This window comes from Ambystoma mexicanum, chromosome 12 (genome assembly GCF_040938575.1).
Source record: "Ambystoma mexicanum isolate Mex_15411 chromosome 12, UKY_AmexF1_1, whole genome shotgun sequence".
Taxonomy (NCBI): domain Eukaryota; kingdom Metazoa; phylum Chordata; class Amphibia; order Caudata; family Ambystomatidae; genus Ambystoma; species Ambystoma mexicanum.
Genome location: NC_090936.1, coordinates 103,081,488 through 103,098,533, shown reverse-complemented (window position 1 = coordinate 103,098,533; position 17,046 = coordinate 103,081,488). Strand labels below are relative to the sequence as shown.

At 40.7% G+C, this 17,046-nt stretch overlaps 1 protein-coding gene across 1 annotated transcript in view; it reads right to left on the bottom strand.

Moving 5' to 3' along the window:
• Nucleotides 1-17,046, bottom strand: part of LOC138514462 (uncharacterized) — a 791,313-nt gene that overhangs the window by 165,792 nt on the left and 608,475 nt on the right. Inside the window, exon 6 of the mRNA XM_069629962.1 lies at nucleotides 10,419-10,522. Within this exon, the coding sequence (XP_069486063.1) occupies nucleotides 10,419-10,522 (104 nt within the window). The remainder of the gene's footprint in view (nucleotides 1-10,418; nucleotides 10,523-17,046) is intronic.

Genomic DNA, 17,046 nt, shown 5'->3' with positions numbered 1-17,046 from the left:
GATAGGAAAGGAGGAAGTTGGAGCCTTAATGGAGAATGTGCAGGGAGAGGTGAGTAGGAGGAGTAGCAGGAGCAAATGCATTATAGGTGTATTCTGCAGTGTGGAGAGACAGCACAGTAATTAGCAGCTAATGGGTACTCATAGGTGCAGCAAGTTGGAAGGGAAAAGCAAAGGCTTATGGGCAAAGAGGCTGGTCTTCGCCCTTTACTGTTCCACCCTTAACTGGGTCGTCTTGGGCTGGATACCCCTAGGGAGTTCAGATAAGAGGCCACATGCTCTCGCCATCTGATTGCAAAGCCTTTCAGTGGTTGGTCTCTCTAATTCTGTCCCTCATGTTGCTCGGATGAGGTGATTTCCTCTTGTTTGATGTTACCAATGAAGCCCCTGTGGCCCAGAGCTGGAGGTTGGGTTGAATTAAGATTTATAATTATAATGTTGACATCATTTTCTCTTTCGGGTGCTCACTTTTTCAAGGGTTCTAGTGAACCTATTCTTTGTAATTTAGCTGCACTTAGCCGATGAGCTTTGATGAGCTTTGCACCATCCTCCTTCCTTACATTTTTTGAATTGTTCTTCCACTTCCATTTTGTAGTTATTATCATGACTACAATCTCTTTGATGCATAAACATTCTATTTATGGTATGCTGTTTATTGTAGGATTGGAATGATTGCTCCTAGCTTGTAATATAGTATTTCCAGAGGAGGGTTTTAATATATTGTGGTATGAATGGTATTGCATACTGTGTTAAGCTCCAGGTCTACAATTCGAATTTGTTTTTACTGTAATTCATAATCCTTGATATGCTAAATAGGTTGCAGCTGAGGTAGGACATACAGTTATTTAATGGCTGTAAGTGTCCATTTCAATTTAACAAAATGTTGTTTATATAACTCCAAAAGACAATATTCTTAGTAGATACAGGGTGCTTCCACACACGTTCAATTTCAAAATTGCTTATTAATAGGTTTGCATAAGATGACACATTTTTAGAACCCATGGCGGTTCCTTGGACCTGCCAGATTGTGCTATTAAAATAAAATATGTCGTTGGTGTTGATAAATGTAAATTGGTGTTTCTAACATCATGTCATTATGTTTGTAATGAGAAATTACCTAGTTTAAGGAAATACCTGACACAACTCCAGTTTCAAGGTTAATGCAAGTGTATAATGACGATGAATGAAAAATTACAAGAAACGTATTTCTCGTTCAAATTAATGTTTTCCTATTTTTTTATTACATCTTTCATAGCTCTGATGTATGAAGTCAAAGCTTGTGCCTTAGGATTAAGAAGTGTACCTATACAATGTGAGCCTGGTTCAGTTAGAGAACCCATTCCATTTATTAGTGGCCTGCATAGTGGAAATATGTTGAATTCTTTGGTTATTTTAGGAATTAAATAAAAGGTAAATAAGATTGGATGCTTGACTCATAAATAACGATATTCTTCATTATACAATAGGCCCATGTCAGTCAATTTATTTCAATAGTTTTCTGTCCATTTATTAACTGTCTGTACCAATAGTGCACTTATTCTTCTTTTATTTTTATTTATTTTTTTTTATTTTTATTTTGGCATTTATATAGCGCTACGAACCCTCAGGTATCTGAGCGCTGCTTATTATTACCCACGGTGTGTGGTGCTCATTTATCGACCTCGGAAGGATGAAAGGATGAAAGGCTGAGTTTGGCCCCGCCGGGATTCGAACCTGCGTTAGCAGGCTCTGCACAGATGTCAAAGCGAGCGCTCTACTCGCTGTGCCACTTGACCGGTCAAGTTACACGTTGGGCCATTATTTTGCCTCATGGCCACTTAAAGATAATCCTTGTGGTTGTTAACTGCTATTTTCCCTCCTTTGTCAGTTGGTTTAACCACCAAGTTGACATTATGTCATAGATCTTATATTGCTTTATTTCCTTGCCTTATCAAACTGTATGCTGTGTGATTTGTGTGTTCTCTATTGTGTTGCCGTTTTCTCAAATCCTCTGTAACTAATTTACTAAATAGCTTGATATTATTTTTCTGGGGCAAGCTTGGGACTTATTTGGAACTGAGCTTTAATTTATAGACGTGCATCCAGTTGCATGCTTAGTTCTCTAGTGAAAACCTTTATTTCATGGGTGCCTTAATTTTTGTCAAGGTTTATCAGTGTCAGAATATCTTCTACAAATGTAATTGACATTTCTGTGTTTGGGGAGTGTCTAAGCTATATTATATCTCAGACTGCCTTTTGCTGGTCTTGTGACCCCTGTTCACTCTTCTAGTAATGTTCTGTCCTTCCCTATATCTTCTTGTCTTCGGGTAACTAGTGTATTGTTTTTTTTTGCACCTCGTTTGTTGAATTTTACTTGTCTGTTTGTTGTTTTATTTTGTTTTGTACCACTGCAATATCTCGTCAGTTCTTTAAAACTAGGAATCACTGTTTAAATTAACAAACGGCTGAAACGGATTACTGTTTGTTTCAGTTTCACTTCTGATGAGTTAGGCGATTCTTGATTAGTTACATTTTTTCTTACCTTATTTACTGTACTAAAACGTGTTCACTTTGTGCCTTTATTATCATGCTTTTATTGAACATAAATGCTCTCAATTTTCTTATAACCATTCTTAACTTTCATGAAATGACTATGTTTCTTGTCTTTGCAATATTTAGTAAATTGGGTCAAGGAATCAACCATAATTTGTTATTTTTTAAACGTTGCCTCTTGGGTATTTAGTTGTTCTATTTCAGTTTTACATTTGGTGAAATCCTCCAAAGTAATTAGATGCGCCAGTCTAGCCACGCAATAAGACTTATCATGCTTGCTGTATTAATGATACAGTAAGCATAAGAAGTGTTATTTCGTTGATAGACTGGCATCTGGATGTATCAATATACTGATTTCTTACTGTAGCATGACCTTTTTTACTGTTCATCTATGATAAAGCAAGCATGATAAGCGTTATTAAATGGTTAGACTAGCTAAAACAAAATGCTAGTCCACCGACGTAATACCACGCATCATGCTTGCTTTATCACAGATGCCCAATAAAAATGTCATGCCACTATAAGGAATGGCAAGACTGGCTATACCAAAAGATCAGTCTAGCCAAGTATTAACAATCATCATGTTTGCTTTATGAAGCTAAGCATACAAGTAAATGTTCCAGTAAAGCCCACAATTCCAAAATTATTTTATTTTTTACAAATAAACTTAAAATCTTACCCCATTAGAGACAACCAAAGCTACAATACCAAAACATATACAAACCATCACCTTGTCTAAAAAAACTGCAAGTACATCCCTAAGCAAGTTTACACCTGAACAATAAACACAGTCAAATATAAGATATACAACATTTAGAAGCACATCACTTGTACCCCAAAAAAGTGCAAGTGCATCCCTAACAAGAGTACATATAAAGTGCTAGTGCCAAGTCACATATAGTACAATGACAAAGAACAATATAAAGTGCATATTTTGAAAATAAAATCAAAGAATTTCATGAATCCTTTTCCATCAATTAGGGATATTATCCTCTAAAAGTAGTTGTTCATCACCCTCAGACCCATCATGCAATCTATAGGGGATTGGCTTATAAAGCTAGGCATTATACAAATCAATGAGTTCAGTCTACAGTGAGTTCTGCTGCCTAAATGCTTCTGTAGGTGTTTTTTTTAAAAATTAGATGGCTTGGCCAGGTTATGTGATGACCTAGCTGGAACTATAGAAAAGGGAACACGGATGTCTGATTGGTTTAAGAAAACCTGTGTAACTTTGTTTCTTGAAATTCTGATAGCCCTGCTTTTGGGCCAATCTGTAATTACGACTTTGGATTAATTTGTATTTTGAAAGTTTTCATTATTAAAAATGTGTATTTTCCACATTAAATTCAGCTCTAAATGACTTTGGAGTGGTGGATAGAAGGACTTAAGTCTGACAAGGCTGCACTTGGGTCACCTGTGGGAAACTACAGGATCTTAACATTTAGCTGGAACTATTCCCGAGATGGCGGAACCATGGAGGAACCATGGTCTAAACTGGTAAAGGGAAACATCTGAATGTGTGAGGGCACTCCTGTACCTCCCCGAACATTAAGAGTGAATGAAGCACTGCCAAAATGGCACTCTGGATCCTGTGCACATGTGCAGGAACCAGGAAGTGCTTTGTGCTAGTGTAACAATTTCTTGCAGTAACATGACATTTTTTACTTTACATTTAAGCATGATAAGTGTTATTACGTGGCTAGACTGGTCCTTGGTGTAGCCAGTCTAGCCATCTCGTACAGTGGCATGCTATTTTTTACTGGGCATCAATTATACTGTTTCATAGATGCCTAGAACAAATGGCCTCCCCAGTGCTTTAAGTGGGGTAAGAAATTGAGGGGGGGCCCTCGTTTGGGGGCGTGGCATCCGCTGTGGGCGTAGCCTAAAAGTGCACAAATCATAGTAGGGTGCGCAAACAAATATATAAATGTAGTAGAGCATTTATATATTTGTATGCGTACTAGTATGGTTTGTGTATTTTTCAAGCCTTCTTTTATAAACATAGCAATGTTACATATTTCTATGTTTATAAAAGGTGGCTTGAAAGTGTACAAACCATAGTAAGTTACGCACACTTGTGTGTGTAACTTACTATGGTTTGTACACTTTCAAGCCACCTTTTATAAACATAGACATTTGTAACATATTTCTATGTTCATAAAAGATGCCTTGAAACGTACAAGCCATCTTTTATAAAGCGTTGAGGACGGACAAAACCCAAGGTGGTTTTGTCCGTCGACAAAGCTTTATAAAAAATGCCTTGAATTGTGTACGTTTCAAGCCGTCTGTTATAAACGTAGAAATATGTCTACGTTTATAAAAGATGGCTTGAAACGTACACATTTCAAGGCATCTTTTATAAAGATTTGCCAAAGGAGACCGGCACCTCGGGCTCAGTGATCACTGCTCTGAGCAGAGATCACAGAGCCCGAGGCGTCTTTCACCCTCTGGGAACCCGCGGGCTCCGTGATATAATCTACATATTAGATCATGGAGCCTGCAGGTTCACAGAGGGTCAGAGACCTGGCGAGGGCAAACAAAGGAACTGTAACTTCCCTGATGACCCCTCAGATGGGGGGTCATCAGGGAAGTTACAGTGACTGACAGAAGTGCCAGCCAGCTTCAGCGACGCTGTGGCTGGCTGGCACTTCTGTCCACTTGCCTAACGTTACACTGGCGGGCGCATCTCCCGTCGCGGCTGCGGCCGTGGCGGGATAATGCGTCCTGCCATGGCGTGGTGGGACGGGGGCCCCGGCAGGGCCCCGGCTCAGCCCCACTTTTTGGAGACTGGCGGGGCCCGGCCCCGGCAGGCCCCGGCCCACTTAAAGCACTGGGCCTCCCACAGTAAGACATTGTTAAACTGGCTGCACCAAAATGCTAGTCTACCCACGAAATAAAACATATGTTTGATATGTTATTGATAAAGCCAGCATGAGAATTTTGTATGGGAATATTGCTGGTCTTGTTTCCTCATTAGAATGATCAAATCCTGATTACTGTAGTTTTGATGCGCAGTATGGCATCATATTTTTCCAGGAAACATTGTCCCTGAACTGCACGGATTAGCCAGGCTGGCAAATTTGTAAATTCTCAAGCAAAGCACCTGAGTAAATTAACAGAGGATCATAGTCTCTGTGCTGTTAATGACTGTTGCCTCTTATCAACCAGCTAAGAGAACAATTATTTACTCTCCCATTGGATCAATTGACTATCTGTTTTGAAGAATATGTGATTGGTGGAGGCTGCATGATTTTTAAAGGCAAAGTAAGATTGTCAAGAGACCACTTTCCATTCGCAATGGAACTTTAATTTCTCTCAACTCATACAAATAGCATCCTTGATGAGAAATCAAATAGGTGCAACATTGACAGATAGTGTATGAAATGGCCTACTGATATCTCTGATTCCATACTGACTCAAGTAATACAAACTTCTGGCAATGTTCTCATTAATTCCCTAAGTAAGGATTTAGATACATTAGTTAGCCGGCAGGATAGCTCTGGGGAAACTCATTTGCCTTGAAGCAAGACAAAGCAGAACTACACAGGTATGAATACTGCTTAGAGACTGGTCTACAGTATTAAGCGTGTTATAAACTATTTAGTTAATGGTTACATTTTTTGATTATTTGAATTGTGATTATCAAATCAACTTTGGCTGAGCCAGCTAAAAAAAACTGAGAATTATTAAAAAGTATACACATATAGGTCTGTCGATTTAGCTCACTGTACCTTTCACAGAGGAGAAATATCCATTTGCATCTCAGCGTTTGTCCCACCGACAAGGGCAGTCGAGCACCGAAATGCTAGGCAGTTCTCTGAACAAGAGTACCAGCAGCAACCCTAGACACATTTTTTGGCCTAGTCCGTCCTTATCAGTGAGATGAAGTTGTGCCTTTCTACGCACAGTGAGAAAGGGGACCACGTCTGGATTACCCTGGGTAACATAGGGTGACACCCAACGTTTCTAGAAATGCACAAATAGATCTGAGAGCCCCTCTACCGAGAACAAACCTGGCCAAACAGCCTGTTCTATGGGAAGGTGCCCACTCGGGAGGGTCTACAACCACGTTTAGCTCACTACACCTATTCATTTGTGTGGTTGTATCATTGTACAGTTATTTCATCTATATGTAAATGACCTCAAATTTCATTTAAGAGCATTAACATCTGATGTACCATAGGTAATGAGAAGATTGATCCATTTTCTATCATATGCCCATGACGTAGTGTTATTGTGGAGGGTCCTTAGGTGCTGCAGCTGCTACTTAATCTTAAAAGATATTGTGATTTCATGGCATCACAATGCAGATTACAGTTGATAAATCCCAAGTGACAAGTCCACAGATGATTGTAAAGTTATGTGGATATATGTCACCATTAGCCAAAGATTACCACTTTGATTATATGAGTATGAGGCTTTCAGCAACAAGGTTATGGTTGCCCCATGTAGAAAATGTAGCTACTCATCTAGCTCGGGGCTAATATGGGAAATCTGAGATTCTCTGCCAACCATGAGACATATGCTGTGTGTCCAGTAATTACAGTTTCTAAAGCTAAATCACCTGGTAATACCATATCTGCTACTGGAAGGTAGGCAATAATTTCATTGGGCCCCACTACTAAAGATCAAAGAAAATTCTTCAAAAGCCTATCAGGAATTAGGGATAGCACTACAACTAGGTTTCTGTACTTGGAAACTAACTCCAATGACGATAGATTTGCAATTTGCTCCTTTGGTGCTATGGGTACTAATCTGGAGCCATAAGAAGTAGCATTTCACATGATTAGTTGCGGCAGATCTTTTGAATTTAAGATACCAATATATATGATTGGTTAACTTATGTTAAGCATACATTGCTTACACTTAACTTTCTGCTATTTTATAACACTCCACAATCTGTGAGGAAAAAAGCTAAATCCATGGTTAAATTAGCAATTGTTTGATATTATAAAACTGAACTGCTAATAGCGGAAAGAAGAAAAACGTTTAATAGAAGGGTTTTAATATTTGAGCCTCTAGAGCATTCTGATAAGTATTAATGACATATTGTCGTTAATTCTAAAGAAATACAATTTATCATTAGATTACATTTGAATTTGTCATCAATAGTTCATTGTTTCACAAATCCACTTTTGTAAATGTGACAGTTTTTCAATTGAAACAAATAGGCACCTCTTATTTTTCTGTAAGTTTTATTCTAAAATACAATTTGCTAAGTATTTCCTGTTGTAAAAATGCAAAAATGTTAAATTTAATAAAGTATCAAGATGCATTCTGCTCTTTTATGCAGGATACAGGTTACATTATTTGGAGACTTGAACATTTGTAATGGCTGTAATGAATATTAAAAAAAGGAAACCTGAATGATTTGTGATTCAGTAATATCTGGATTTTTAATTTTCATATTGCTTTATGTAACTATCAGTTGTCAGCTTAATAGGTGGTGTTTATTTTATATATATTATGATACATTGGATTTTGTGTATGAGTTTTAAGAATGTATTTGAATACATAATGAACTGTTGGGCTATAACCTTGTGGATTATATACAAGTAAGGGACAACTTAAATGCAACACTGGACCTTCCCAAAAGAAGCAATAATTAGCAGGGCCTTTCTTCAAATATCTCTCCAGCTGGATGCTGGTACCTCAGCTTAGCGGCCTATGGAAATTTGTATTCCAGTCTGTACAGTGCAAAGGGGTTCCGTCACCCCCTTCCTTGTTGTGTTTCAGGATTAAGGGTGACATAAACCTTTCTCCTCAATGTCCTAGTTGTGGGCTTTCTGGAGTTGTGTACCCCACGGCTGATTCTAGTACAAAGTTCCATGAGCAGACCGGTCAGTGGACGTAGTGAGCAGTGAGAGCCTGTAATGCTTATGTGAAATGCGAGCTAGAAAAACGTGGCGCCGGTGTGCAGCCATTTTGGACACTCATCTCCCATCACAGTAATAAAAGCCTGACTCTCCGCAGGACTAGCAGAATAAACAAGCATTTCAGTAGCGAAGGACGAGCAAGGTCACGTAAATACATAAATATTGTTGCTGAGTAGACTTGCTGTGGAGAATAGTTATGGTATTGGCCACTGAAGGACGAATACGGGAAAGGAGTCGGAGCGTCCTGCAGGTGCATGATAAGGGGTTCTGGGAATGAATGCAAGGAGATGGGCCCTGTTTTTTTCCACTCTCTGCCCCTTCCATTTGTGATCTGCTCTTTGGCCGAGGACAGACACAACCGAGATGGGCGGGGACATGCCCCCATAAAGAAGAGGGCATTCTGTGGCAAGGTTAGTTAGAACTTGGACACCCAGGAGATGCAGTCTCGCTGAGAGGGAGGACGCTCCGCCTCAGACCCTGTTAGCACGAGCGATACTTTGCTTACCTGCAGGGACGAAGCAGTGTCGTAGTGGCCAAGAGGAAAGTGTCTTCTGCATCTTTGCTAACGGTGAAGCAATTTATTTCTGTATTTCTATATATCTAAGTGTATGTTTGGCTATGTATGCTAAGTTCATATATACATATATTGTGTGCATAAAGGGCCTATAATGAGCCATCTTCATTTCTTACTATAACCATTAGTCTATGTGTGATGTCTTGCCTGCCTGAGTCCAATAACTTGTTTTGCCTGGGGCCAGAGAAACGTAAGTGTAGGTGTTGTCCACAGTGGTCAAGCAAAAGCAAAACAGAGCTAGAGATGGATCCCTGGCATGTGCCTGTGCATTCCCTGGATTCATATCCCTTCATCTCTCTCTGATCACTGTCCCCCACTCATTTCTCCTCCCACCGTCTGATCCATCCTAGGGCTGAGCTTGCCCAATGGACACCTCCTGCTCCAGCTGTCTAGATACTGGGCTTCCTTAATCTCTCTTTCACCTCCTGCACATTCTATATTTCCTTGCACCTCCTGGAATTGTATCTTCTCTATGGTATTTCCTCCCCCAGATGATGTGCCCCTGACCTTAATACTACTTCAAGTAACAACTTCCCATTCTCCTCCAACTCGTGGTGTTCCTCTTTGCACAACCACTGCAAAACTCTCTTGCTCTGATGTTAACTCTTCAGTGTATCTTCCGTCCCCTGATATTAACTACTACTCCTGACCCTGAAGTTCCCCCACCTCATCCTGCACCCTGTCTCCTATCACCATCTCTCCACACCTGGTGCCTGATGTTTCCCGCCTCCTTGATCTGTCCTCCTTGTGATGTAACCACCTCATACATCACCCCATTAACTCTCATGGCCTCCTCCAGAACGTTCTCCTTCTCTGTTAGGGCCACTTCCACCTTCAACTTCCTGCAACTCTCTACCTCCTTCTGATGGCTCTCAGCCTATGATCTTACAAACTCCTCCTTCAGCTCCTTAAACACCACCCCATCCACCAGTCACCTCTCAGCCTCTTAGTTTACCACTCTTTATAATTAGCTAGAGGTCATGTCCTCCGCAAATTCCTCTGGACACCTATGGCTCACTCGCTCATTGTTGGCCAATATGCATGGGCAAAATGTAACACCCACCAATAAAAAATACTGATACACACAGAGAAAACGAACTCTTAGGATAGTCCTTACTAACTGGGGATTTTAGATTAAGACCTAAAAAAAACTGAACTAGAAGAAAAGAAGATACACCTCACATTTTCAGTATTTTTTCTCCTTCTTTCATCCCCAATCATATATTTCTTCATAACCTTTCCTTCAGATCAGTAGCAGTGACTTTAGGTTACAATTATCAGTAATGTACTTGACATAACAAAATGTATGTTCAGTTCATAGTGTTGACACCCATGCATGAAAGCCATACGAAAGCCCTCTTTCAGTGGTTAGATTGATCATGTGATGAATGTAAACAGGTTTCACGTTGAAGGGCTAGCTCATTGACCTGTTAACCAACCTGCTTATAGTTTTGTCTTCATCCTCTTCTTCGCTGATGTCTTCACTTTCGACCAGCCGAAGATCTGCTCTGACTTCATCCAAAAGCCTTGAACGTTCATTGTCCTTTTAGTCCAGAAGAAACCCAAAATTAAAGTATATTGAAATAAAAAGTTTCCAGTTATGTAAAAAAAATATTATGCAGGTCTCAAAAACAAGCAGATCATTTTAATTTTGCATTGTCGAAGAAATCCGCCCTTACGGGTTTCTAAAGTTTTTAGTAATGTTCTTTTCAATAAGAATGTTGCGACAGTGCAAGAGTTATTCTCTGACATTTAATTTCATGTTCGTGGGCATCCACTTATCACATAGATTCCTGGTATTGTGTACTTTAAAACTAATATACCGCTGACTGATACTCATTGAACGAGGTCTCCTTTCCAGAACATGTGTGGTCATCTATATCGAAGGTCCACATATTTGCACTGCTAATCTAAAGCAATGTGAATGGTACAGATTGACAGAGTGGTGCACCTGTGACACAAATGCAGTCATTCTAGTTCCTGCTGGCAGACCACGGAAAAACGCTTGACAAATTGAGAATTTGTGATGTCCGTCTCTTTCATCTGATTCTGATTGGCAGACCACGCTCAGTGACTAATCAGTGAATATTTGGATTTGTGTGGTAAAGGGTCTGAAAACCAGCATCTGTCCAAGTTGCTGCATCCTCCACTCTCCACATGCAGACATTCTGTGGGGATCTCACAATTGTACACAAGCCCATGACGGAAACGGCAACAAAGTCTTCCCCTGCAAAATGTATGTCCCCCATTGATCAATGAATTTGCATGGATTGATCCTGGTCTTTGACGTACGAAGCTCAAGCACGGGTGCAAGAACAGTGCATGTTGTATCTGACCCAAGCAAAAGCCATGCCACATTCGGAATAAAGGGTAGTACAAATGTCTTAGCACTGGACAAGCTTAGTGACAATTCATAGGGGAAAAAGGTGACATTAGTTAAGGACAATTCTTAATGACAGGTACCAGTACTGTGAGTCATTGCTAATTTTACAGCTAGAAATGATGCACCACTTCAGATGATGCTAGGAACAAATGCTATACAATTCCTCCCACAATAACTCACAAACGCAGCACGTATGGTCATCCTGCAGATATGTGTGGAGATTCCCTGGTGGCATCGCCAGTATGGTCCTCTTTTGTGTGAATACTCTCTATTCTTTACAATGGCGCATGACACACATACAAAACACAGATAGAAAAAAGCAAACAGAACTGCACAGAATTATGTTTGTTTCTTGAAAATACAGGGTAGCCCCACTGATGCGCCCCCTCAACGCTCAAGTGAGGACATGGCCCAATAGGCATCCCGGAGGGTGGGGAGAAGGAGGTGGCCAGGGGCCGAGAGCAGGAGCCCCATTCAGGTAGGCAATATCTACTTGAGCAGCCCTGAGAGATACTTAAGAGGTAAATTAGTGGAGTGAGCGGATGGCGGCTCTGTGAGCCTCAACAGTAGTATCGCAAGATTTTTATCATCCAGAGATTTCAGGGGAAATGTGAATTGCAATACTACCACGGAACACAATCATATGGCTTAATGCAGTTCCTAGTAGCAGATGATATGAGTTACTTGTGCACTTCAAATTCATTTTGCACAAGTACACATGCAGGATCCATCCCTTCAGAAGCATATACATCCATTGCTTAAGTGGCTCATCCTTTCGAATGGATCCTATTTAGCAGGAGAAAAAAGCAATCTCTTGACACAATACAAGATGCCCACATGAAAGGATACATGAAAGTTTCTTTTTAATCAAGTCTGACATATTAACAGATGACAGCCCCTCCATTCGGCATTGGGTATGCCAGAGAATACATATATTACAAAAAGGATTGTGATACGCAGACAGTGTTGATTCCTTGGGTGAGGGAAGAATGTTGTATCCTGCTTGGGGGAACAATATAGTGCCGTACTACAGTTCAGTGTAGTATTAGCTCACTCTCTACTGCTGGGGACGGAGCATGTTCGTGAGACAGTGATGCATTTCTACATTGATGGACTTTCATGTAGCTCAGTGCTTGTTCTACAGGATCAAGAATGCACTAAAGGCCAATGAGACATTGTATGCCATTTCCTGTGTTACAGAGAGAACAAGTGCCATATGATTGAATATGGAGTAATTTTAAGTTAAGTACTTAAGTCTGCATTTGGCTGGGTCAAAACCAAGCCTACCCTAACTGCCACATCCTTGGTTAAGGTCTCCTACACCCATAATAAGAAGTGCTTGTTGGGAACCCTCTAGATACAAAGATAATATGTGTACATGTCCTAAATACCCACTTTGCCTGAACACTATTATGGGATAGGATCCACTCAGATACCAACACCAAATGTGGTGTCTCTGACTGGCCTACTGATAAATTCAGGACATAAACCCTGTCACCCTACCCATGCAACGGCTAATGTTTGGAGCTGGATGCCTTCTGACATCCCCCCCAAGGAGAAATATTCCTGTGAAAGCACTCTGCTCCTTCCCAGGGTGAGAAACCTGAAGGTACTCTCACGTCTACTCCCCAGGGATCTTCTGTTCAGTTGGCCTGGGAAGGGCCATTGCTTTCATATCCCAACCCTGAGGATAGACAAGTGAGGGAGGATCACCTGAGATAGGGTCTTCGTGGATTGGAGAGAGGGTTCCTGAAGGCGAGACATGGTATCCGCCCTTCCCTCATATTGACCAACCCTCACTTCCCTTAGCCTTTATGGGCTATTGCCAATCTCGTTCCATCCTCCCCTGTAGTTTTCCTTTAGGTACTGAGAAGAAGAAGAAACAATAAGGAGTAGTGCAGAGTTCCCATTATAAACACCACTATGGTACTGGGACAAAGAAGATTGGTCTGGACGGATGTAGTAATAAAGATCAGGCATGTCACACTAATAGGCTTAAGCAGGGTCAGGCAATTGAATATACAAGTAGAGAACAACATAAAAAGTGTAAATCAGAAGCACAAGGGAGTTGCAGTCGCAGAAGGAACAGAGAACCGAGGAGTTGCCGTGCTGAGAAGCGAGAAGCTGAAACACTGAGATGCCGACGGAGATCCTGAGAGTCTTGCTGAGGTGACTGTGCAGGAATGGGAACCTTTTTGAGGGAAGGCATACAGCAGTTGCTGCCAGGGAGCAGAGGCAGAGCCAAGCATGATGGCCGGCCTGTGTGGAGTGGAGAAACCAGTTAACTGGCAAGTTGGTTTTCCCGCTTGGGGAGAAGCCACCAAACAGAGCTGTAGACACCGATTAAGTGTCAGGAGACACTAGAAATGCTGGTGAGCTCCAAGGGACCATAGAAATGGTAACGGTTCATGGAAGAAATGCAAAATAGCACTTGAATACCGAACTAAATGAAAGGAGCCATTTACAACACATACAACTTAAAACTGCATTTACTAAATAGCAAACTGTATACAAAGTGCTAATCAAGTCTGCACTTCTTAATACTTATTACTGCATTTATTGAATATTGAACTAAATGAAAGGTGCTATTCAGTTCTGCACAACTCAAAACTGTATTTATTGACAACTGAATTGAATGAAAGGTGTTATCCTGACAAATACAATGCAACATTACATTGACTGAATATTGGGCGACAGTAAAGTCGTGATTTGAGTGAAACCAAGTGAATTCTGCAATTATGAAGAATTGAATGGAAAGAAAGTTGTTACTTGCTCAGACTCTAAACATGCGGAAGACTGCTTAAACCATCTGGAACAATCCAGTGTATCAAGTAAGAAAAAAAACTGCCAGAAAAAAACCTTAAGAATAATGTGCAAGACATATATGGACATTGAAGAGTTGTCTGGATCATTACTGAACAACAGCCTTTGGGGAAACATATGGCTCCGTGTACTGTGATGGGTGGATCGTGTGGTATGTCAACTGCGCCTAGACCAGGAAGTTTCCTAAACACTGACATCGCCAATATCAAGAGTCAAATTACAGACAAGGCATGTGGTTGCTTGTTGCGTGACCTGTAGTGGGTGGACCGTTTGGTCTGACAACTGCACCTAGACCAGAAACCACTAAATATTGGGAAAGCAGCAAATAAGTATGTGTTCTTGGTGAAGTTAAGCAAAGGAGGGGTCAAGTGGACCGTGTATTCTCTTGTAAGCATGTGAAGAGGAAGTCAATTGCTCAGTATCAGTCTTGGGGAAGGGAACCCTGAGAACCAAAGAACCCGCGAGTGTTTATCTTTGGGGACAGGTTCCCAAGATCACAGTATTGTACGAACTTGGTTATATTTGAACTTGGGGAAGGGAAACCCAAGACCCTCTTTTGATGCAAACTGTGATACCTGTGAATCTACAGAAAGTAACTTCAGAACGTGATCAAACCTCTTTGAAACAAAGTTACATTGTAACTACATTGAAGTTGAACACTTATATTTGGTTGAGAACATTATTTCCCCACTAGATTGTGTTGTAGGTGTGAGGACAATCATAGGGTTTAACACAGACATACATTTTTGATGTGGTCTTGTAGACACAGACTTACCTTAGATTTCTTTAGGTAGGGAAAATCACACCATAGTATAGGGTTAGTTGGGCGTTACACCATTCTGATCATTAATAACAGTTTGTTAAGAAATATATATCTGCTGTCTGTGTCAGCTCTCCTGATACCATGCCTGTCTCAAACCAGTCAAAAATCTAGCATTTCAGATACTTTAGATAGAAATTCTCCTGCACCACACACTTTTTAACTGTCAGTCATTTGTCACTTTCTCTCAGGCATGCACTATTTCACAATGATACCATGGTGACTTAATCCCATGAGAGTTATTCTCTGTTGTCAGGTATTGCAAAATTGGGTGCTGTTTACTCGAGAATGAGACTCTCTGGAGGTCACATTGAAGGTTAGAACCATGGCTAGCAGACACTTAGAACCTGACTTCCACTCCCATTAAGTAGAAACACTGGTGAACACACTTTCTCCATAACCATCATAAATGTTCTAGGGCACCCACTACCACCGCCCTATGCTTTCATCCCCGTCAGTACTTTTGATTGGTGCTGCCTACTTTTCGACTCCTCTTGCCCTTTCTCACAGTCGCTCTGCCCATTTCCGGCCCCCTCTCCTTATCCCCCATTTGAAGTAATAAATATGTTACCAAGCACCCAGTATGGTATCTCTATTCGTAACAAATATGTGTTACACTTTAGGATGCTATAATACTTTTTAACCCACAATTTCACCAATTAGACCCATTATATCAAAATGTTCTTGTGGGGGGACCCTCCAAACATGCCTTAGAGCAGTTGGGGGGTCACCGCTACCTTTTTGCCATGGTGTAATAAGGGGCACTTTGAAAAACAGTTCATGTGCACTTTTAGTTGCCAGTCCGCTTTCACACAATTCAATTTAACATCATAATTTTGGCGTTCATCCATAACACATCTAAAATATAAAAAGAATTACAATTATATAAATTTGACAATGTTACAGGACCTAACTGTTAAAATATTCAAAGGATTTCCCTCATCAAAAATTAAGTAACATGTATTAAGTGCTGTTGAACAATAGGCGGCCGGTAGGCCATTCCCTAGCTGGTAAAAAAGGCATTCTTGGTTAGGATGTCCCAATTGCTTTGATGAAGATATTGCATGTTGTGGTTCTAAAGGACAATAGGAGAGGAGAAAGAAGTAGAGTATGAGGATGGAAAGAATATTCAGAGTGATGCTCACAGTCTTTGTGCAGAGGAAGAGGGACACATTCCTGATGTTTCTACTTCATGAGAGAGGTCATACATGACCAAGTCACTGAGCTACATGCCAGAGACTCTGTAGAGTAGTCCCCTACTCTTATTTGCACATGTGCTTCTCTAAATATACCTGCGGTCCACAGTGGTTTATCAATTGAGCATCACATTGGTACACGTTATAGTCTTTTTCATTTAGTGCCTATAGCTTAGGTGTCAATGCCATGCTGAATTCTGAATGATTGTGTGTTATGCAAGGCTATCAGTACAAAGAGAATGTAGGGATTGATTAAGACTTCTTGGGGTGATATGCTGTGTCTGCATTTGTTTTGTGTTGTGTTTTGTCTCACAGCGCTTTTAGGCCTTTGGGTGTGTGGCACTCAACAAATATTGAAATAAATAAATAATGCCCTGTGCATGTTGGAGGCTATGAGGGAGTGATACTAAGTGAGAGGGTTTCAATGATCCATTTGGAACTTTCTTTAGTTGGAAGCAAAGAACGCTGCAGGAAAGCAGCCAAGTACATTTTATGTTCCCCTGCAGTAGTGTTGGAAGTATTTGAGGAATGAGGGTCAGATTAGGTTTTGGACAGTGGACATTTATTTTGGACATCCTGGCGATGTATCATTCGTTAGTTTTGTTGAGGCAGGGAAACCCCCCTCCCCCACAGAGTTAGGGCTAGTGAGGCGTTTTCCCCACCCCTTTTATTATTTAAATAAAATCACTTGTGAAACCAACAGCACTGTGTCAGTCTACTTACTCTGGCCCCTCACAATTCACATATGTCTATTTGCTGGTCTCCTATGCAAATACACTTGTCTATTGAGGATGGCTACATTGGAGCAGACTCCTTTTTTTTGCCAAATGTATTGTTACGTGTGT